The following is a 22,752-nucleotide window of genomic DNA, read 5'->3' on the forward strand; positions in this document are numbered from 1 at the left end:
TCCTAATATTGAGTTGCACCCCCTTTTGCCCTCAGAACAGTTCAATTCGTCAGGGCATGGACTCCACAAGGTGACGAAATCGTTCCAATTATGCTGGCCCGTGTTGACTCCAATGCTTCCCACCGTTGTCTCGTTGGGTGATGGAATATTATGGATAATATGGCAAAACTGTTGAGTGTGAAAATCCCAGCAGCTACAATTTTTTAACACACTCAAACCAGAGTGCCTGGCACCTACCACCATACCTTGTTCAAAGGCACTTAAGTATTTTGTCTTGCCCATTCACCCTCTGAATGGCACACATACACAACTCATGTCTCAGGGCTTACATATCCTTATTTAACATGTCTCCTCCCCTTCATCTATACTTATTGAAGTGGATTTAACAGGTGTCATCAATAAGGGATCACAGTTTTTACCTGGTCAATATGTCATGGAAGAGCATGTTCCTAATGTTTTGTACACTCAGTGTATCTCTCCATGGTCCTGATCATGAGTGGTGTTTAGCAATGCCCTGTGCTCGTTGCCATGGTGACAGCCATGTGAGTGGAAGCTTGACATTTTGATATACTGCCGTCAGCAGAACGGCAGAGAAATCAATGCTGTGACATTGTCAGAGGCTGCAGGAGGCAAGAAGGGGGGAGTAGCGTTCTTTTGAATGCTACCCTCCAGTCTCCAGTGGCCATACGACAAGGCAAGGTAAAAGGTATCTCCGTAGAATTGCTGTCATAGCATGTCATTTTGGTTGTAGTGATCTTAATCATCTGTCTAGGTTACAGTGTGAATTTACTATGTATGAGCACATGCGTATGTGTGTATGTGCTGAATTACGCTGGTCCTCTATTTTTCCCACCCATTTGCCCCAGCCCTTTGCATTACTGGGTGTGTTTGGGCCGGCCCAGCTCTTCTCATGGTTTGTGTTGCAGTAATCAGGCGGAACTGTGAAATCATATGCTGAGTGTGCAGGTCTGCTACACGGTGCAATCAAGTACAGTCGAACCATTTCTCACTCTCTGTGGACTACACTCTTTCACCATCTTCTCGGTCCTTATGTGTTCTCAAGTTACTGAAATGTTTGCTGATCCTCAGAATCACTTTGAGGTCAGTCAGTAATAATTTCTAATTTTGTTGCAACTCTGTTCTTTTTTTCTTTCAGGTGATAGACACCCATGTTGACCATCAAGCTGAGGGGAGTTGAAGGAATAAGAACCAACCAAAGAAAAAGGGAGAAGACATTGTGCGGAGAGGAGAAAGTGACTGAACATAACTCAACATTACGGACTTGTGACTCATCATTTTAACCAGAGAAGGACTGCCACACAAATGTGGACCTCCCAAAAAGTAGTAAAATAATTTCCCCTTTCCATTTAGAAGACAACAGCAATAATATCTGTGATGTCTGAAAACAAAGACATAACGAATCGCCACCTGCGGCACAAGCTGCAAAGCCTGGGACGGCGGCTGGATGAGCTTGAGGAGGCCACCAACAAGCTCCAGAAGTCTGAAGATGAGCTGCTGGATCTGCAGGACAAGATCATCCAGGCAGAGGGCAGCAACTCCTCCATGCTGGGCGATGTAGAGGCGCTGCGCAAGCGGCTGCTGAGGATTGAAGGCAAAGACGAGGAGGTGTGCAAGGCAGAGGATCTCTGCCGCACAGTGAGGGAGAAACTGGAGGAGGAGGAGAGCTTGACCAAGGACCTAAAGTCTGAGATTGAGCGCCTGCAGAGGAGGATGGCTGAGTTGGAGAAGTTGGAAGAGGCCTTCGGCAAGAGCAAGTCAGACTGCAGCCAGCTCTGCCTCAATCTCAATGAAGAGAAGAACCTGACCCGGAAGCTCTCCTCTGAGCTTGAGGCCCTCAAGGCCCGTGTGATGGAAGTGGATGCATCAGAGGTAAGGCTGGACCGGGCTGAGAAGTTTCTGGCAGGGGAGCTGGAGCAGCTCAAGGGCCTCACTCAGACTTTTGTGAGTGAGAGGAAGAGGCTCCTGGAGAAGCAAAGGGAGGATGAGAAGCTTATACTAAAACTGACAGAAAAGCTGGATTGTCAGAAGAACAGGATCGGCCGAGCAGATCCCAGCCGCACAGACTTGAGGGACCTCCGCATTGAAGATGACCTCTCATCTGGCCTGACTAGCAATCTGGGGCGCAAGAAGAGCGTGGACTACCTGAAACTGGGCGATGACGTTGGGCTAAGGAATAAGTCAGAAAACGAGAAGAACAGCCTTGATGGCCAGGAAGACAACAAAGTCAAGGAACTCACCCAGGAAGTTGAGAGGCTGAAGAACCGGCTGAAGCAACTGGAACTAGTGGAGGAGGATCTCAAGAACACAGAGTCAAAGAGCGGGGAGCTGCAGGAGAAGTTCCAACAGGAGAGGTCCCGCAGCCGAGCTCTCAACGATCAGGTGGAGCAGCTTAGAATGCAGCTTTGCAGTCACGGCAATGGAGGGCTTAGCAGTCCAGCAAAGGTCCTTGAGAATGGCAAGGCAGAAAATGAAGAGATCAATGTCCGGGGTGGGTTCAGGAAGGACAAGCCTAAGTACAGGAGTGTTGCAGCTGCAGAGCCAGCCGCCCCCAAGTACAAGAGCAGAGAGCTGTCCCCGCAGCACAAGAGGGAGACCAAGCTGAGGAGCAAAGAGCTGAGCAACTCTGAGGAAACTTCTCCAAAGTCTGTCAGGAGGGCACTCAGTCCTTCACACAAGAGCAGGAGGACACCAAAGACTGGATCCTCAACTGCCTCTGACAATGTAGTGAAAGAAATAGGTAGAAGGGTGGAGGACAAAACAACAAGGGGAGGAGCCCATACTCCTGTTAGCACGTCTTTGAGTGACAGCAAGAAGGTCTCGGTTCTTAATCGCTACCCTCCAGCAGCTAATGACCAGAAGCCATGGAAGACATCTCAGAAGCCAAGTGAGAGTGAAAGCAAAAAGAGCCAAGTGGATAAGTTTTCTAGATTGAATGTTGGTTGTGACAGTGAGTCAAACAATTCTGTTGTGGTGCCTGAAAGCTCAAGCAAGACGAACACAGTCTCCCCTCCTGAAAAGGATGCTTCTGCGTCTGACCTGGTGTCTGTGGACCTGGTTCAAGAGGCTCCTCCAGTGTTAAACCTCTCACAGGCCAATGGGTCGTACACTGCCTACAAGTCCCATGTGTCCCCGCTGGTCAGTGATCATGGCTCTGAGGGTCACTCTTCAGCCTCTGAGACTGAATCCACTGGGTCCAGGCCCTCAGAACCAGAGCCTGTGTCTGAGGTGGCAGCACTGAGTAGCAGAACCTCCAACCCTCCGAAGTACTCTAGATACTCTCGCCTACAAGACTCCCAGTCAGAGGGTTCCTCCACCAGGAGCTCTATTGACGAGGAGCAGAACAGGCTGTTGATGGCTGAAGGAGGATATCTGGAGCCAACTCACACCCCAGCAGGGATGGAGGTCCGCAGGGTCTGCAGCCCACGGGAGGCCCTGAGGTCAAAGGCAGTCATCAAGCCTGCCATTGTGGAGATAGATAGGAAGGAAGTTATGATATCCGGAGTCGGGGCAGAGTTCTTGACCTCCAATGGCAAGCCCAAAATCTCCACGAAACCTGTCCTGACCACCAACAAGATGACCAGCAGCATCACTATCTACCCCAACGATCCCAGCTCTTCCAGGACCAGCAGCCGCAGCAGCAGTGTATCCAGCGAGCCACCAGTCAAGGAACGCCACACGTCCACTAGCAACATTGTCATCGGGCCCAGTGAGCACAGGGGGAACATCTCCATCCCCTATGAGATCTCCATTCCCAAGAGTGAGATCACCCTCCGGCCATCCATAGATGGCCCGGACGAAACAGATCAACCAGGGGTGCTAGGGATGGCCCGTGCGGAGACGCACCTACGCCCCCGAAGCAGCTTCAGCCTCCAGTCACCGGAGACCATCTCAGACTTCAACAACGACACAGAGTCAGGTTTTGAGAGCAGCAGTAGCAGCACTACCACAGTCACCAGCTGGAGGAGATACCACGGCCACCACACCTCCCAGGACGACGGTCTCCCAGAGATGAAAAACCTGACTGTGCGGAGCACCTGGAGGAACAGGGGGGCGGCATCTGTGGACGAGCCTGGCCAGGGAGCCAGGCTGGAAGGGGTGGGTTCTGAAGATGAGTTAGAGTCGGCCACCACGTGGAGGGCGTACCGAGCCACCACTGTCTTGGACAAGGAGGAGAAGGTTAATGCCACAGGGGCCTCTACATCACGGGCAGCCAAGCCATCGCCAGCAGAGCTGTACATGCGCAGGATTAAGAACAGTGTGGTGACCACCAGGGACATTGCAGAGCCGGTGCGCCGGAGCAAGAGCTCTCTGTCACCAACTGAGGGAGTTATGCAGAGGAGTATCCCCCACGAGCCTGTCAGTTCTCAGGAGCTCACGCCCCGGCAGACACAACCCATGGTGAGTTTAACTTCTGTACAAAATGTCTTTGAAAAGTATTAGCAGACCTTGTGGAGGCCCCACAATTTAGTATCAAACATGAGGAACTAATTATACTCAGTGTTTTTAGATTTCTGTCACTTCACTAATCTGACTCAAACAAAACACAATTTGTTTAATTTCAGATTAAAGGTGAACAGCAGATTGTTGCCAGCATTTGGTCTTTTGAAGAATGGAAAAAATACTAAACAGAAGCTACTGTTCTTATACCATCTGCTTACAATAGTTCTTAAGCCCGTTGCATATCTGGTCATTGAGTCTTGACAAGGACATGTACAGGGATACTGTATTTGGCTCTATTAATATGATAAAATGTCCTTGAAGTGGTGCTCAGTATAAAGTAAATATTACAAATACTGAGCTATATTTATATGCTCAACATTTTTTCTAAATGATATTCGAATAGTGAAATAATTCCATTTGTTTTAATTTTTAAATTTTTTATTTTTCACCTTTATTTAACCAGGTAGGCTAGTTGAGAACAAGTTCTCATTTGCAACTGCGACCTGGCCAAGATAAAGCATAGCAGTGTGAACAGACAACAGAGTTACACATGGAGTAAACAATTAACAAGTCAAGTCAAGAGAAATAGAGAAATATATTATTTTGCATTTAATGCATTTTGTCCCTCAAAAAATGTGGCACCCCTGTTTTCAATACCTTTCAATACTTCACCTTGCGAAGGGAAGGCACTGATCTTTTTTCTAAAATGTTTTATGAGATTGGAGAACACGTTGGGAGGGATCTTAACCTCGTCCCCGGGATTGAATTGCAGGTGCATATAGCCTAGTAACAGGTTGGGACTATTTGGAAGTTGGGGGTTGTGGATTTACTGAGTGGCATGCTAATCAATTCAAATTCTGAGTGAATCAAACAAATAAAGTGTGGCTCTAAATCAAGGCGGGAGAGGGTGGTCACTAGTTAACACAGCCACAAAGTCATAAACCGTGTGTATTTCTACAATATCTCTTCTTAAAATCTGATTTTAAACCTAACCACACCTTATGCCTAATCTTAATAAACTAAGACCAAAAAGTGTTTTGTTCTTAATTTTTTAAAACTTTGTGCCTCTGGAATCTGTGGAAAGCTAGTCGAAACCATGAGGGAGCGAGCCTGTGACAGTTGTATTAGATTGCGAATATCGCCAATCACCCTAACCATATTATTTTTGCGAAGCCAAATTGATTCGGAGTTCAGGCATATAAAGTTAATATGTGAAAACTATTTCTAAGATGCGTACTTCCTTTTTAAAATTACTATCGCTGCTTTGCTTGCGCTTTGAAGTCCACGATGTAGGGGGAACTTCTAAGGGGTTGAGCCTGATGGTGATGAACTGAGAAAAAATCGGCGTCTGTTTTCGACTATCCTGCCATTTTCATATAATCCATCAAATGTAAAAGCCTGGAGTTTGAAATGGCATTGGCACTTGGGTTGGAACCGGTGCTATGGTTAGATGACATGAAAATAGAGCTCTTTGGCCATGCACACCAGTGGTGGGTTTTCCATCAAATATGGATCAATAAACAGAAAATAACCTCATAATAGGGATGGAAAGGGCTTTTTAAATGCTAATTTAATAATATATATACACTATCGGTCAAACGTTTTAGAACACATACATATTCAAGGGTTTTTCTTTATTTTGACTCTTTTCTACATTGTAGAATAATAGGAAACTAAGACATCGAAACTATGAAATAACTCATATGGAATCATGTAGTAACCAAAAAAGTGTTAAACAAATCCAAATATATTTTATATTTTAGATTCTTCAAATAGCCACCATTTCCCTTGATAACAGCTTTGCACACTCTTGCCATTCTCTCAACCAGCTCCATGAGGTAGTCACCTGGAATACATTTAAATTAAGAGGTGTGCCTTCTTAAAAGTTAATTTGTGGAATTTCTTTCCTCCTTAATGCGTTTGAGCCAATCAGTTGTGACAAGGTAGGGGTGGTATACAGAAGATAGCTCTATTTGGTAACAGACCAAGTCCATATTATGGAAAGAACAGCTCAAATAAGCAAAGAGGAATGACAGCCCATCATATCTTTTAGACATGAAGGTCAGTCAATACGGAAAATTTAAATAATTTAAAGTTAAAGTGTAGTTGCAAAAACCATCAAGCACTATGATGAAATTGGCTCTCATGGGGACCACCACAGGAATGGAAGACCCAGAGTTACCTCTGCTGCAGAGGATAAGGTCATTTGAGTTCCCAGGCTCAGAAATTGAATGCTTCGCAGAGTTCAAGTAACAGACGCATCTCAACATCAACAACATCAACTGTTCAGAATAGAGGTCGACAGTTTATGATTTTTCAACACCGATACCAATTATTGGAGGACCAAAAAAAGCTGATACCTTTTAATCTGCCTATTTATATGTGTGTGTGTGTGTGTGTGTGTGTGTGTGTGTGTGTGTGTGTGTGTGTGTGTGTGTGTGTGTGTGTGTGTGTGTGTGTGTGTGTGTGTGTGTGTGTGTGTGTGTGTGTAATAATGACAATTTACAACAATACTGAATGAACAATGAACACTTTTATTTTAACTTAATATAATACATCAATAAAATTAATTTAGTCTCAAATAAATAATGAAACATGTTCAATTTGGTTTAAATAATGCAAAAACAAAGTGTTGGAAAAGAAAGTAAAAGTGCAATATGTGCCATGTAAAAAAGCTAACGTTTAAATCCCTTGCTCAGAACATGAGAACATATGAAAGCTGGTGGTTCCTTTTAACATGAGTCTTCAATATTCTCAGGTAAGAAGTTTTAGGTTGTAGTTATTATAGGAATTATAGGACTATTTCTCTCTATACCATTTGTATTTCATATACCTTTGACAATTGGATGTTCTTATAGGCACTATAGTATTGCCAGCCTAATCTCGGGAGTTGATAGGCTTGAAGTCATAAACAGCGCAATGCTTGAAGCACAGTGAAGAGCTGCTGGCAAATACAGGAAAGTGCTGTTTGAATGGACGCTTACGAGCCTGCTGCTGCCTACCACCGCTCGCTCAGACTGCGCTATCAAATCATGGACTTAATGATAATATAATAACACACAGAAATACGAGTCTTAGGTCGTTAACTTCTTGCGTCGAGCCAACCCGGATCCGGGATCCTGACTACAGCCTCAAGCCCATTACCATAACGCAACGTTAACTATTCATGAAAATCGCAAATGAAATTAAATCAATATGCTAGCTCTCATGCTTAGCCTTTTGTGAACAACACTGTCATCTCAGATTTTAAAAAATATGCTTCTCTACCATAGCAAAACTAGCATTTAGTATTTAGCGTTAGCATTTAGCATTAGCATTTAGCGTTAGCATCACCAGGCAACATTTTCACAAAAACCAGCAAAAACATTGAATAAATCATTTACCTTTGAAGAACCTCGGATGTTTTCAATGAGGAGACTCTCAGTTAGATAGCAAATGTTCAGTTTTCCTGAAAGATTATTTGTGCAGGAGAAATCGGTCCGTTTTCTGCGTCATGTTTGGCTACCAAAAAAAATGAAAATTGAGTTATAAAAACGCCGAACCTTTTCCAAAATAACTCCATAATATCGACTGAAACATGGCAAACGTTGTTTAGAATCAATCCTCAAGGTGTTTTTCTACATATCTCTTCAATGATGTATCGTTCCTGGAAGTGTGCTTCTGCTTCTGTATCCCATGGCAAAATGAGTGTTACTGACAATTGCTCACCAATTTAGACAAAGGACACCGGACGGCCACCTGGCAAACGTAGTCTCTTATGGCCAATCTTCCAATGATATGCCTACAAATACGTCACAATGCTGCAGACATCTTGGACGAACGGCAGAGCGCATAAGCTCGTTCACAGCATATTCACAGCCATATAAGGAGACAATGGAAAACAGAGCCTCAAAAATCCTGCTCATTTCCTGTTTGAAGTTGCATCTTGGTTTAGCCTGTAAGATCAGTTCTGGGGCACTCGCAGATAATATCTTTGCAGTTTTGAAAATGTCAGTGTTTTCTTTCCAAAGCTGGCAATTATATGCATAGTCGACCATCTTTTTGTTACAAAATATTGCGCTTAAAACGGGCACTTTTTTTATCCAATAATGAAATAACGCCCCCATAGCTTCAACTGGTTAATATTGATACGGAAACTATCATTTTGAAGACAAAACATCAGTGAAATACAGAACCGTTCTGTATTTTATCTAACGGGTGGCATCCATAAGTCTAAATATTCCTGTTACATTGCACAACCTTCAATGTTATGTCATAATTGCGTAAAATTCTGGCATATTAGTTCACAACGAGCCAGGCGGCCTAAACTGTTGCATATACCCTGACTCTGCGTGCAATGAATGCAAGAGAAGTGACACAATTTCCCTAGTTTAATATGGCCTGCTAACATGAATTTCTTTTAACTAAATACGCAGGTTTAAAAAAATATACTTCTGTGTATTGATTTTCAGGAAGGCATTGATGTTTATGGTTAGGAAACATTCGTGCAACGATTGTGCTTTTTTCGCAAATGCACTTTTGTGAAATCATCCCCACTTTAGCCAGGTGGCCCAAACTGCTGCATATACCCTGACTCTGTTGCACAGATTGCAAGAGAAGTGACACAATTTCCCTAGTTAAAAGACATTCATGTTAGCAGGCAATATTCAGGCAAAATTCAACCCTTTTCCATCCCAAAAATGGAGTAAGCAAATGTTTGTATTTTCTGGTTGAACAGATGGAAAAGGGTCTACCAGAAAGTCTTAAAAGGTATTATAAATGCATCAACACACAACAATGCTGAAGACCCCTGCCAACTAATATCTACAGTTATATTTGGACATTTTTTTTGCCTTCTGTAAGTTTAAGAAACATTGCCTTGAGCCTTGTAATTCTGTTACGAAAAACCCACATATCTTTAAGATATTTGCTCATTTCTATCCCTCATGAGGAATGAGGATAATAAAAGTCAGAAATAAAGGTAGACCTACCAATTAGTTAGTGTTTTTACTGATATCAAGTTTGTTTCTGAATGAAGTGACTAAAACTCATTCTCTTACCAAATCGGTAATGGAACTACCGACAAATCAGTAATGGAATTTCTGCAATTTTAATTGGCTACAATGGGAAATCATAGTAGTCCACTACTGTCCTACCATCCACTGGCATACTGTTATGTTCAGCTCCTCCCTTTTTTCTCTCTCTTTCTTGTGAAAACAGTCTGGTCCCGGTTTCACGATAGCTTACCCAATAAAAATACACTAAATCACTGATTTGGCACATAATTGCACACATTAGACTGCACATGAAATACACTGAGTGTACAAAACATTAGGACCACCTTCATAATATTGAGTTGAACCTCCTTTTGCCATCAGAACAGCCTAAGTTCGTCAGGGCATGGACTCTACAAGCTGTCGGAAGCGTTCCACAGGGATGCTGGCCCATGTTGACTCCAAAGCTTTCCGTAGTTGTCAAGTCCTTTGGGTGGTGGACCATTCTTGATGCACACAGGAATCTGTTGAGCGTGAAAAACCCAGCAGCGTTTCAGTTCTTGACACACTCAAATCAGTGTGCCTGCACCTACTACCATACCCTATTCAAAGGCACTTAAATATTTTTGTCTTTCCCATTCAGCCTCTGAATGGTACACACACACAATCCATGTCTCAATTGTCTCAAGGCTTAAATATCTTTCTTTAACCCTGTCTCGTCCCCTTCATCTACACTGATTGAAGTGGATTTATTATCAATAAGGGATCATAGCTTTCACCTTGATTCACCTAGTCAGTCTGTCATGGAAAGAGCAGGTGTTCCTAATGTTTTGTACGCTCAGTGTATATTGAGACATTATAGACAGTAGCCTACAAGTAGCAAAACAGAACTCAATAGATTGAACATGAAATGGTTTTCAATATGATTAAATAGGACTATTGCCTACTGTTTTAAATGTTTATGTCGACTCGGTTTTCATTTGAACCACATTGTTATATGTCGATATTTGTATCAATTGCAAAAACATTGGCAACTTTGTAATTATAGTCAACTTTGTTCTAAAGCTATTTCACCTCCACCTTACCTGACACCCTAGACCTACTGCATACTGCCCCAATAGGATGCAATCACCATCGCACTGCACACTACCATATCCCATCTGGACAAGAGGATTACCGATGTAGGAATGCGGTTAATTGACTACATTGGGAGTAGAGGTCGACTGACTAATCTGAATGGTCGATTAATTAGGGCCGATTTCATGTTTTCATAACAGTCGGTAATCTGCATTTTTAGACATCGATTATGGCCGATTACATTGCACTCCACGAGGAGACAGGCTGACTACCTGTTATGCGAGTGCAGCAAGGAGCCAAGGTAAGTTGCTAGCTAGCATTTAAACTTATCTTATAAAAACGATCTTCACATAATCACTAGTTAAACTAGTAATATCATCAACCATGTATAGTTAATCTAGCTTGTTCTGCATTGCATATAATCTATGCCGTGCCTACTTTATCACCGAATGACAGCCTACTTCGCCAAACGGGTAATGATTTAACAAGCGCATTCCCGAAAAAAGCACTGTCGTTACACCTAACCATAAGCAATGCGCTGTTTATGACTTCAAGTCTATCAACTCCCGAGATTAGGCTGGCAATACTATAGTGCCTATAAGAATAGTCAAAGGTATATGAAATACAAATAGTATAGAGAGAAATAGTCCTATAATTCCTATAATAACTACAACCTAAAACATCTTACCTGGGAATATTGAAGACTCATGTTTAAAGGAACCACCAGCTTTCATATGTTATCATGTTCTGAGCAAGGAACTTTAACGTTACCTTTTTTTACATGGCACATATTGCACTTTTACTTTCTTCTCCAACACTTTGTTTTTGTATTATTTAAACCAAATTGAACATGTTTCATTATTTATTTGAGACTAAATTGATTTTATTGATGTATTATATTAAGTTAAAATAAGTGTTCATCAGTATTGTTGTAATTGTCATTATTACAAATATATATATATATAACGCCTGATTAATCGCTATCGTCTTTTTTTGGTCCTCCGATAATCGGTATCAGCGTTGAAAAATCATAATTGGTCGACCTCCAATTGAGAGTCCATAGGGCGGCGCACAATTTTGCCCAGTGTCGTCCGGGTTTGGCCGTAAGAATCTGAATCTGTTCTTAACTGACTTGCCTAGTTAAATAAAGGTTAAATGAATGTAAAAATGTTAAAATACTCTTATTGCAGTCATTCGTCTGTGAGCTGCTCCACGGGACAACCAGTTGTTTGAGCTGCGCATGCTTGCTGCCCGACCGATAGTTCTGCTCAAACTAGGCTTTATGCGTCACACACATGGGGAATTGTACTGTATGTTGATAGGCTACTGCTGTTACGATTTGACCCTTTTCTCCTCCCTCCTCTCAATCAGGCCCAGCTGGCGTTTTGTCTCTGGAGTGCCTCTGCTAAGGATTTTTAAGATTTTCACTGTAAAAAAGAAATACATTTTAAAAAGTGCTAAATCTTAGTGGCACTTCATTCTCCTTTTCACCTCATTTAACACCTGATTTACTAACAAAAGGTACATCTCAATAGGTGGTACAGGTATCCTCATGACATGGCACAATTGGGGGGGTGGGACTTTTTTCTCTCGTTCTCTATTGCTCTGCTATTTTTCCTCAAGCAAAGGTGAAGGCCAATTATTCCTTGAATGTCCTACTCCTTGAAGTTTGCAGTTGTCTAAAAAAAACTCTATTTGCTCAAAACATATTTTTCCTTTAGTGTCTGTATTTATAATTGGGATATTGGTTTTCAACAGGAAACGTTAACAAAATCACTGGAGGACATCTTTAAGCTAACAAAGGGGTATGGCACACACCCCCTCAATTAGAGCACTGTGTGTACCTACTTTGCTATTTGGAAAATATAGTCCAGAAAACACCAACTCAAGCTTTCTGGTGTGTCCACTTTGCATGAGTGTTCAGACACTCTTTTTCACTGACGCCGGGCCTAAAACTTCAAGCTTAGCATAGCAGTTCTCTGAGCCTGATTCCTGGTGCTGAAGTCAGCACAAAGAGAAAAGGGTGGGACAAAAAAAGAGAGGGAGGATGAAAATGAAAAGACCTCAACAGGGAGGATTTTAATTTTTTACAAAAACCTCAAGACCCCCCCCCCCCTTTTGCTTGTATTTTTTTTGTGCCAGAGCTTACCAACTGTGACCTGCCAGCTGGTGTGCTATTCCTGACATAATTGAAGATGGGCCTTGTTCAAAGGCACACCTCCGTGTAGCTGGCCTCCATTTGACTCCATTTCCCACAATGTAGTGCAGACAACTGGTGTCAGATGTTTAGCTGCTTATTAAGCATGGCATGTAGTCTGGTCAGTTACGTCTGAGAGAAGGCTGACTGTCTGACACGTTCACTTTTTATTAAAACGGACACGAGAGACTAGCTTGTTCACATTTACTGGTTGAATGTGAGTCAATCTGATATGTACTGGCACGCAGATAAGCATGCGTTCGATATAAATAAAATGTCAATTCACGTCGCTATAATGCTTTCTAGAATTGTGTTTTATTTATGTGTTTTTTTTTTGCCCATAGATGTTTTTGTTTTTTTGTCACTCAAATATCACATGAAAACCTCTGCTCTAGCCAAAAGGACCTCATTATCCCTCTCCCTCTCTTATCCACATCCACTTGCAGTGGGGAGGCACATCTATACGTTATACAGCTAAAGGTTATACAGGGCCTCAAATAGATTGACAACTGCCCCCTCCCCCATGCCCCCTCATCCATCAGCCATGTTCATATTTATCTTCCATGGCGCATATCTTATGAAGTGGAAACAACAAGCTTATTGTTAAAGCTGTCATTGGAATGGTGTGTCTGGGCTGTTTTGTGTCTGCTTCATAGCCCACACTAGCTCAAGTTATGCTTCTTTAATACAAGCACTAAGCAGGCATGACTAGATCTATGGGTTGTCACACAACAGTGATGCTTGTTGTGGTTGTAGCCTCTGAACTGTACATTTCTGAGTCCAGCTAATTATGAGGGGTCTGGTCAGGGGTCATGGAGGTCAGGGCTCCCTCTTTAACAGAGCTGCGGATGTGTCATTGTCTAATCTGCTGGTTGGCCGACCAGGCTCTGTTTGATCGTGTGCAACTCAACTCACCCAGCTCCTCTCGCAGTCAAAACAAACACAGGGCTCCGATGCTAAGGTCACCAGCCCTCCACCAACCTTTTCATCTCCCGCCGAGCAAGACATTAAATAAATAACATGCCGGCAACACGGCCCTTAGATCTATAATTGCTGTCACACTCTGCTTTATAATGCCCCCTATAGCCCCTCGTTAGCCATCCGTGTGTGGGGGGGGGTGTGTCTTTCCTCTTTTGTTTTCTATTGCTCCTTAGTTAAGCAGAGGGGGGGGCTGATGACATCACATTTGACCATCAAACCAACTCCTTGAATGCCCTGCACCTTGAAGTTTGGGGTTGTCAAAAAAAAAGCTACTGTTGCTAAAAACTTCTTTTTTTTTTAACCCATTTAGTGTGTGTACTTTATTGTATTTATAATTGGGATATCCCCTTTATATCAGGAGCGGTTAAAGAATCGCAGGAGGATGCATTTTAATGAAATCAGCCTAACACGTAAACATTGCCAAGAGGCCCTTTCAGCGTCCCATACCTCTATGGGCTCTCTGCCCTCATCCCTACCTGAACGAGTCCCATTCGTTTAACTGAGCGAGAGAGCGAACCATCAGGGTCATTAACTCAAGGCAATTCCAGCACGTGAACTTAACATTAACACGGTCCAGTTCATTAATCTTATCCCCTCCATCCATCCTCTTTCCCATTACTCACATTAGCCCTCCCTGATAGGATGAACTCTTTCCATGCAACCGACTTGTTCCTGAAGTGCAAAACCAGCTGTGTGCTGCTGATGAACTACCTAATTTGTTGTGATTTTTTTTTTGTGTTCCAATCACTCATTGTTGCCTCTGCGCCTTCCCAAAGGGAATATTGTTATAAATCAACAGTGCTTGTTTCCAAAATGCCTCTCTCTCTGTTAACTTCACCAAAGGCAGTCGTCCTCTCTTATTCCAGTTGTGTCGTTAGTATTCATTACATTACATTTACATTTAAGTCATTTAGCAGACGCTCTTATCCAGAGCGACTTACAAATTGGTGCATTCACCTTATGACATCCAGTGGGACAGTCACTTAACAATAGTGCATCTAAAACTTAGGGGGGTGAGAGGGATTACTTATCCTATCCTAGGTATTCCTTAAAGAGGTGGGGTTTCAGGTGTCTCCGGAAGGTGGTGATTGACTCCGCTGTCCTGGCGTCGTGAGGGAGTTTGTTCCACCATTGGGGGGCCAGGGCAGCGAACAGTTTTGACTGGGCTGAGCGGGAGCTGTACTTCCTCAGTGGTAGGGAGGCGAGCAGGCCAGAGATGGATGAACGCAGTGCCCTTGTTTGGGTGTAGGGCCTGATCAGAGCCTGGAGGTACTGAGGTGCCATTCCCCTCACAGCTCCGTAGGCAAGCACCATGGTCTTGTAGCGGATGCGAGCTTCAACTGGAAGCCAGTGGAGAGAACGGAGGAGCGGGGTGACGTGAGAGAACTTGGGAAGGTTGAACACCAGACGGGCTGCGGCGTTCTGGATGAGTTGAAGGGGTTTAATGGCACAGGCAGGGAGCCCAGCCAACAGCGAGTTGCAGTAATCCAGACGGGAGATGACAAGTGCCTGGATTAGGACCTGCGCCACTTCCTGTGTGAGGCAGGGTCGTACTCTGCGGATGTTGTAGAGCATGAACCTACAGGAACGGGCCACCGCCTTGATGTTGGTTGAGAACGACAGGGTGTTGTCCAGGATCACGCCAAGGTTCTTGGCGCTCTGGGAGGAGGACACAATGGAGTTGTCAACCGTGATGGCGAGATCATGGAACGGGCAGTCCTTCCCCGGGAGGAAGAGCAGCTCCGTCTTGCCGAGGTTCAGCTTGAGGTGGTGATCCGTCATCCACACTGATATGTCTGCCAGACATGCAGAGATGCGATTCGCCACCTGGTCATCAGAAGGGGGAAAGGAGAAGATTAATTGTGTGTCGTCTGCATAGCAATGATAAGAGAGACCATGTGATGTTATGACAGAGCCAAGTGACTTGGTGTATAGCGAGAATAGGAGAGGGCCAAGAACAGAGCCCTGGGGGACACCAGTGGTGAGAGCGCGTGGTGAGGAGACAGATTCTCGCCACGCCACCTGGTAGGAGTGACCTGTCAGGTAGGACGCAATCCAAGCGTGGGCCGCGCCGGAGATGCCCAACTCGGAGAGGGTGGAGAGGAGGATCTGATGGTTCACAGTATCGAAGGCAGCCGATAGATCTAGAAGGATGAGAGCAGAGGAGAGAGAGTTAGCTTTAGCAGTGCGGAGCGCCTCCGTGATACAGAGGAGAGCAGTCTCAGTTGAATGACTAGTCTTGAAACCTGACTGATTTGGATCAAGAAGGTCATTCAGAGAGAGATAGCGGGAGAGCTGGCCAAGGACGGCACGTTCAAGAGTTTTGGAGAGAAAAGAAAGAAGGGATACTGGTCTGTAATTGTTGACATCGGAGGGATCGAGTGTAGGTTTTTTCAGAAGGGGTGCAACTCTCGCTCTCTTGAAGACGGAAGGGACGTAGCCAGCGGTCAGGGATGAGTTGATGAGCGAGGTGAGGTAAGGGAGAAGGTCTCCGGAAATGGTCTGGAGAAGAGAGGAGGGGATAGGGTCAAGCGGGCAGGTTGTTGGGCGGCCGGCCGTCACAAGACGCGAGATTTCATCTGGAGAGAGAGGGGAGAAAGAGGTCAGAGCACAGGGTAGGGCAGTGTGAGTAGAACCAGCGGTGTCGTTTGACTTAGCAAACGAGGATCGGATGTCGTCGACCTTCTTTTCAAAATGGTTGACGAAGTCATCTGCAGAGAGGAGGAGGGGGGGGAGGGGGCGGAGGATTCAGGAGGGAGGAGAAGGTGGCAAAGAGCTTCCTAGGGTTAGAGGCAGATGCTTGGAATTTAGCGTGGTAGAAAGTGGCTTTAGCAGCAGAGACAGAGGAGGAAAATGTAGAGAGGAGGGAGTGAAAGGATGCCAGGTCCGCAGGGAGGCGAGTTTTCCTCCATTTCCGCTCGGCTGCCCGGAGCCCTGTTCTGTGAGCTCGCAATGAGTCATCGAGCCACGGAGCGGGAGGGGAGGACCGAGCCGGCCTGGAGGATAGGGGACATAGAGAGTCAAGGGATGCAGAGAGGGAGGAGAGGAGGGTTGAGGAGGCAGAATCAGGAGATAGGTGGGAGAAGGTTTGAGCGGAGGGAAGAGATGATAGGATGGAAGAGGAGAGAGTAGCGGGGGAGAGAGAGCGAAGGTTGGGACGGCGCGATACCATCCGAGTAGGGGCAGTGTGGGAGGTGTTGGATGAGAGCGAGAGGGAAAAGGATACAAGGCAGTGGTCGGAGACTTGGAGGGGAGTTGCAATGAGGTTAGTGGAAGAACAGCATCTAGTAAAGATGAGGTCGAGCGTATTGCCTGCCTTGTGAGTAGGGGGGGAAGGTGAGAGGGTGAGGTCAAAAGAGGAGAGGAGTGGAAAGGAGGCAGAGAGGAAAGAGTCAAAGGTAGATGTGGGGAGGTTAAAGTCGCCCAGAACTGTGAGAGGTGAGCCGTCCTCAGGAAAGGAGCTTATCAAGGCATCAAGCTCATTGATGAACTCTCCGAGGGAACCTGGAGGGCGATAAATGATAAGGATGTTAAGCTTGAAAGGGCTAGTAACTGTGACAGCATGGAATTCAAAGGAGGCGATAGACAGATGGGTAAGGGGAGAAAGAGAGAATGACCACTTGGGAGAGATGAGGATCCCGGTGCCACCACCCCGCTGACCAGACGCTCTCGGGGTGTGCGAGAACACGTGGGCGGACGAAGAGAGAGCAGTAGGAGTAGCAGTGTTGTCTGTGGTGATCCATGTTTCCGTCAGTGCCAAGAAGTCGAGGGACTGGAGGGAGGCATAGGCTGAGATGAACTCTGCCTTGTTGACCGCAGATTGGCAGTTCCAGAGGCTACCGGAGACCTGGAACTCCACGTGGGTCGTGCGCGCTGGGACCACCAGAGTAGGGTGGCCGCGGCCACGCGGTGAGGAGCGTTTGTATGGTCTGTGCAGAGAGGAGAGAACAGGGATAAACAGACACATAGTTGACAGGCTACAGAAGAGGCTACGCTAATGCAAAGGAGATTGAATGACAAGTGGACTACACGTCTCGAATGTTCAGAAAGTTAAGCTACGTAGCAAGAATCTTATTGACTAAAATGATTAAAATGATACAGTACTGCTGAAGTAGGCCAGCTGGCAGTGGGTGCGTTGTTGACACTACACTAATCAAGTCGTTCCGTTGAGTGTAATAGTTTCTGCAGTGTTGCTATTCGGGGCTAGCTGGCTAGCTAGCAGTGTTGTTTACGTTACGTTGCGTTAAAAGAACGACAATAGCTGGCTAGCGAACCTAGAAAATCGCTCTAGACTACACAATTATCTTTGATACAAAGACGGCCATGTAGCTAGCTAAGTAGCTAGCTACGATCAAACAAATCAAACCGTTGTACTGTAATGAAATGAAGTGAAAATGTGATACTACCTGTGAATGCGACCGGGTAGTTGAGTTCTATACAGAAGACGTTGGCTAGCGTTGGCTAGCTAGCAGAGTCACCTACGTTAAGGACGACAAATAGCTGGCTAGCTAACCTCGGTAAATTAAGATAATCGCTCTAAGACTACACACTCTAAACCTAAACAACACAATTATCTTGGATACGATGATACGAAGACAGCAAAGACAGCTATGTAGCTAGCTAACACTACACTAATCAAGTCGTTCAGTTGAGTGTAATAGTTTCTCCAGTGCAGCTAATCAGTGGACGTTAGCTAGCTGGCTAGTGAAGACTACGTTAGGACGGCGAAATACGATAATTACGCAATTATCTTTGATACAAAGACGGCTATGTAGCTAGCTGAGAAGAAATTGCTAAGATTAGACAAATCAAACCGTTGTGATATAATGAAATATAATGAAAAAGTTATACTACCCGCGGGAGCGAAGTGCAGATGCGACCACTCGCTCCAACCGGAATCTCTCTCTATTCGTTAGAAAAGGGCTTGAGGCATCATTATAGTGTTTTTACAGTTACAATGAGCCATTGATTGGGTGAAGGGCAATAGGATGGACAGTAATTGCACATCTCCATGACAGTTGACAATATAGAAGGGAATTACAGTTGACCATCAAAACCACCATGGACATCTCTCATTTTGTCTATGCTATGGCTGTCCCCGACTAAAATATATATATATATATATATATATATATATATATATATATATATATATTGGTCGACCCAGAGTCGTCCTTTTCTTTCGACCAATCGATTGGTCGAAAAAAAGTCCATATATAGACAGACCCTATGTGTTTGAATAAAATCAACTACATATGCACTGAGTTGTCTGATGCTTTAAGCACACTATTTGATTTAAGATTAAATAATGAATTACTGTTTGGAACAGTGTAAACAACACTAAAATTATAAGTAATTACCAGTCTGTTCTGTCAAAATGTGTAAAGCCTTTATTACAGCATAGCAAAGATTAAAAACAGCAGAATCTGTGAAATTGCTTTATCTGACATTTTGCCGTTGATTGAGGCTTGGTGGTCACGGAATCAGTAGTCTTATTAAACAATCACTCAAACAGACAACAGATTCAAGATCTGTCTTTATTTCTATAGATATATTTGGATTATTTATAAAGCCAGGCACATTTAAGTTAGGCTATTGATTATAGACCTAATTAAGTTGGTTTCCTCTCCTAAATTTTCTTAGACACGTAGGCTAAAGCATGCTGCTGCCGCCACATTGTTCTCAATCCCAATATGCTGGTTAACTTTGCTATTATGCACATAGCAACATAGGGAAAGGTGCCAATTCTACGGCGCGCTGAAGATTATGATTGAGGACAGCGGACAGCGACCGCATCCAATGCGGGAGAAAACACATTTGTTATAAAATAATATTAGATTTATTAGTGTTGCACAATTATTTTTACTTAAATTGTATATGGTTATATTATGTATCATATGTCTTTGAGTGGTGGACTGTGCCACCCCCGTAGCCTGATCAGTCAACTTGAGACGGGCGCGAATCAGACCGGTGTCTTGTGCACCTGGTGTCTTGCAACTGCTCGACTAAAGAAATCTCGGTCGACCAACAGCCTATCGACCAAACCATTGACAAAATAGTCGGCCCTAGTCTACACACAGCTCTGCTGTCCCAGGGTGATGTTTAATTTACAACGTTTGCTATATCAGTGAGTGTTTAACAACCATGCACAGTAGCTCTGCCTATCATGAGGCCTCTTTCTCTGATCATTGATCAGCCATAGTTTTAGCGTCCATTTTTCTATCAGTTGTTTTTATAGAAATTGATCTTGAGCCAGACGTTTTAACCTCTGCCTGTTATGACCTCTGTCAGGCTAACCCCACATAATCAATAGCCACTGAAGAGAAGACCCAGAAATTTGATGTCCTTCAGTACAGAGGGTGACTATCTGTCAGTAGATGGCTATTTATCTCATATAATTTATTTGGTTGTCATTTGTTTGACCCCTCATCATAGAGATCCTAGGGGACGTCTCTTATTCCATTGAAAGGTCACATTCGTGACAGCATTATAGCATCAGATTATAAGGGTCTCTGTGTGGTTTTAATGGCCAGTGGGAAAATGGCGACTGACTGCATACAGCCTCACTAACTCTCCATTCTCACCTCCAAGTACAGCACAGAACGTCAGTGTTGTTTTTTGTAGCCCACTGTAAAACTGTAAAAAAGAAACCTCAGATGGTATGTGAATGGGCTGTGACCTTATGGTTGGCTGTGGACCATAGCTCGATCTGTCTGATTGCGATACGAAAACATCCTTTGTGTGAGTCAGTCAAACTCAGTGGCAACAAGGTGAAATGCATGGCCCATGCTGTCATTCTGGTTGGTTTTTGCCCGACTTGACCTAAAAAGCCTGGAAAAACAATCTGCGCTGGAGCTAAACTTGGACGATTCCACGGAGGAGAGCTGGTTGGTGGTTTAAACATCAGAGGAGATCCCAATGGCCTGTAAGAAAAGTGATTGAGAAATGGGTTCCACAAGGTATGTTAGAGCTATTAAAGTCTTCCCTGGACAAAGACCTCAAAACATAAATTTGAATAAGCGGATTGAATTAAGGCTTCTCTGAAAAGTATTACCTTGGGTGTAATGAGCATTGTCTGCTTGGAGACTAGCTTTTGGCGCACTTCGCTTCTAACATGGAACGTAAGTGATGTACTTCTGAAACGCAACCAAAATTAGACAGCTTTCATGTCAAAGCAATGGCATGTTTTGCAAAGCATGTAATGCATGTAACACTCCATGTGTGTTGGCCTCGAGGTAACCTGGGTAGTTGGCCATGATTCTGTGCTGTAATATAAGCCAAAACGTTTTCATGACTTCTGCCTGAAGGGGTGTTTTCAGAACTGAGTGATTTTCTGAGGCTTTGTCAAAAGTCTATTGTCTTAACTCCAGAAATACACCCCACCCAAACTTTTTCCTTTTATCTCAAGACAAAAAGTGGGGCCAGATTTGATGTCTAGTTTTTTTGTTTTGTTACTAAAAAAACATATCAGCCCCCAATCATAAGGTATTTGAGTGAAGCGGGAACAAAGCAGGTTTGTGATGAGGGCTTCAGCACTTGGCGTTCCCAGTACATTTCCTCTGCTCATGTGGCAGATCAAATTGCCTAACCAACATTTATAACGTTCCGACATTCCACAAGCAGAAATATTTTCTGAAATTAAAATGTAGTTATGGGAAAATGTCCCTAGTAGCTTCTGGGGTTTTTATACTCATTGCCTTATTTAAGCCACTCAGCTGAAAGACTTAAATAACCTATATTTGTAGGCCCATCCAACCCGGAACCTTTTTAATAAACTTTATCTAGAATAAGGAGTCATCTCCACTATCCACAGGAAAATGTCAAGAGTTGCAGCTTCAATGGCTCAGAAAATAATCCTGTGGTTTGGTGATGAAAACAATTCCCCCAAAAAGAACATGACCATTGTACATTTGGTGTTCATGAAGCATAATATACATATGGTTACACTCAGAACACAGTATAACCCAACTCTTCAGCTGTAATGCTGTAGTCAATGCAGAATGTGCCCTGGTCATTTCTTCCCTTTGGGATGAATAGAACAGGAAGTTGCCATCTTGGATCTGCCCTGCCCGTTTGGCAGCCCTTCGCATTGTAACAGGCTTCTTGTCTGCCTGCCCGTCTTCCCCAGGAGACGCAGAGCGGCCATTAAGGGCAATTAGCAACGTTCTGCTGCGGTAGGCAGGATGGGATTCCAGCGGCCTGTCATCAATTACAGTACTACAGCCTTTTTAAAACTGAAATCATAGGCCTTTGCTTTCAGACGTTTACTAACTGCACTGTCATCTCTCACTTTCCTAGAACAAGGTCATTGAGGTTGCGTGAAGGTATGCAAGCAAGTTTTATAGGGTGCTCATTTGCTAGTCGAGACCCATATAAATTATAAATTCCTCACTGGGGTGTCTTGTTTTCGGTCTAAGGTTTTTTTTTTTTTTTCTCCCTCTGTTTTGTGGCAAAATCCAGTCGCAGCGGCTTGCCAAGATTTCACTTCTTCTCACAGACTGTTGAGTTAATGACCTATAAGTGTTTGTTGTTTCTGTTTCACTGTGACTAGGCTGCTGACAACACTAACCCCAGCTCTTGGTCACGGAGGACGAGGCCGGCGCCCAGTGACCTGGGTACCTACGAGAGGGAGAGAGTGAGGAGCTCCAGGCCTGACCTAGGGGCCAGCAGAGGAACGGGAACCACGGCTTCCAGACCAGAGCTGTGGTCCAGTAGGGGTCAGGCTGGCCATACGGAGAGGATGACCGGGCGCGGCAATCGACCATGGAGCAACCGTCAGACCGACAACTAAACCGGCCAACCGTCTTAGTAGCTCCGCTTCATAATGTCCAGGTAGGATATTACATTTGACATTTTTGTCATTTATCCAGAGCCACGTGTCAGAGGAGCCTGCTTTCTAATTAACAAGAGTATCTTTAATTTTTGATATAGTTTCTGATAAAGTGTATACAGGTTGATACTGTATAGTGTTATCACCTGACGATAACATGAAAGATTATCTCATCTCACTGAAACTGTGTAATAGCCATGACTATTACAACTACTGTATTTTTATGGTGGGAA

General features: G+C 44.2%; 1 protein-coding gene across 3 annotated transcripts in view; it reads left to right on the plus strand.

The window, feature by feature from the left end:
• LOC124046267 (leucine zipper protein 1-like) overlaps positions 1 to 22,752 on the plus strand; it is an 83,602-nt gene that overhangs the window by 52,213 nt on the left and 8,637 nt on the right. For 2 of the 3 annotated variants that reach the window (XM_046366439.1, XM_046366440.1), the window contains 2 exons: positions 1,157 to 4,419; positions 22,241 to 22,521. In XM_046366439.1, coding sequence (XP_046222395.1) covers positions 1,396 to 4,419; positions 22,241 to 22,480 — 3,264 coding nt within the window. In that variant the 5' untranslated portion in view covers positions 1,157 to 1,395 and the 3' untranslated portion in view covers positions 22,481 to 22,521. Of the gene's footprint in view, positions 1 to 1,156; positions 4,420 to 4,583; positions 4,900 to 22,240; positions 22,522 to 22,752 lie in introns of those variants that run through there. The other variant, XM_046366441.1, reaches the window with a different exon arrangement.

Source organism: Oncorhynchus gorbuscha, linkage group LG10 (assembly GCF_021184085.1).
Source record: "Oncorhynchus gorbuscha isolate QuinsamMale2020 ecotype Even-year linkage group LG10, OgorEven_v1.0, whole genome shotgun sequence".
NCBI classification, from domain to species: Eukaryota; Metazoa; Chordata; class Actinopteri; order Salmoniformes; family Salmonidae; genus Oncorhynchus; species Oncorhynchus gorbuscha.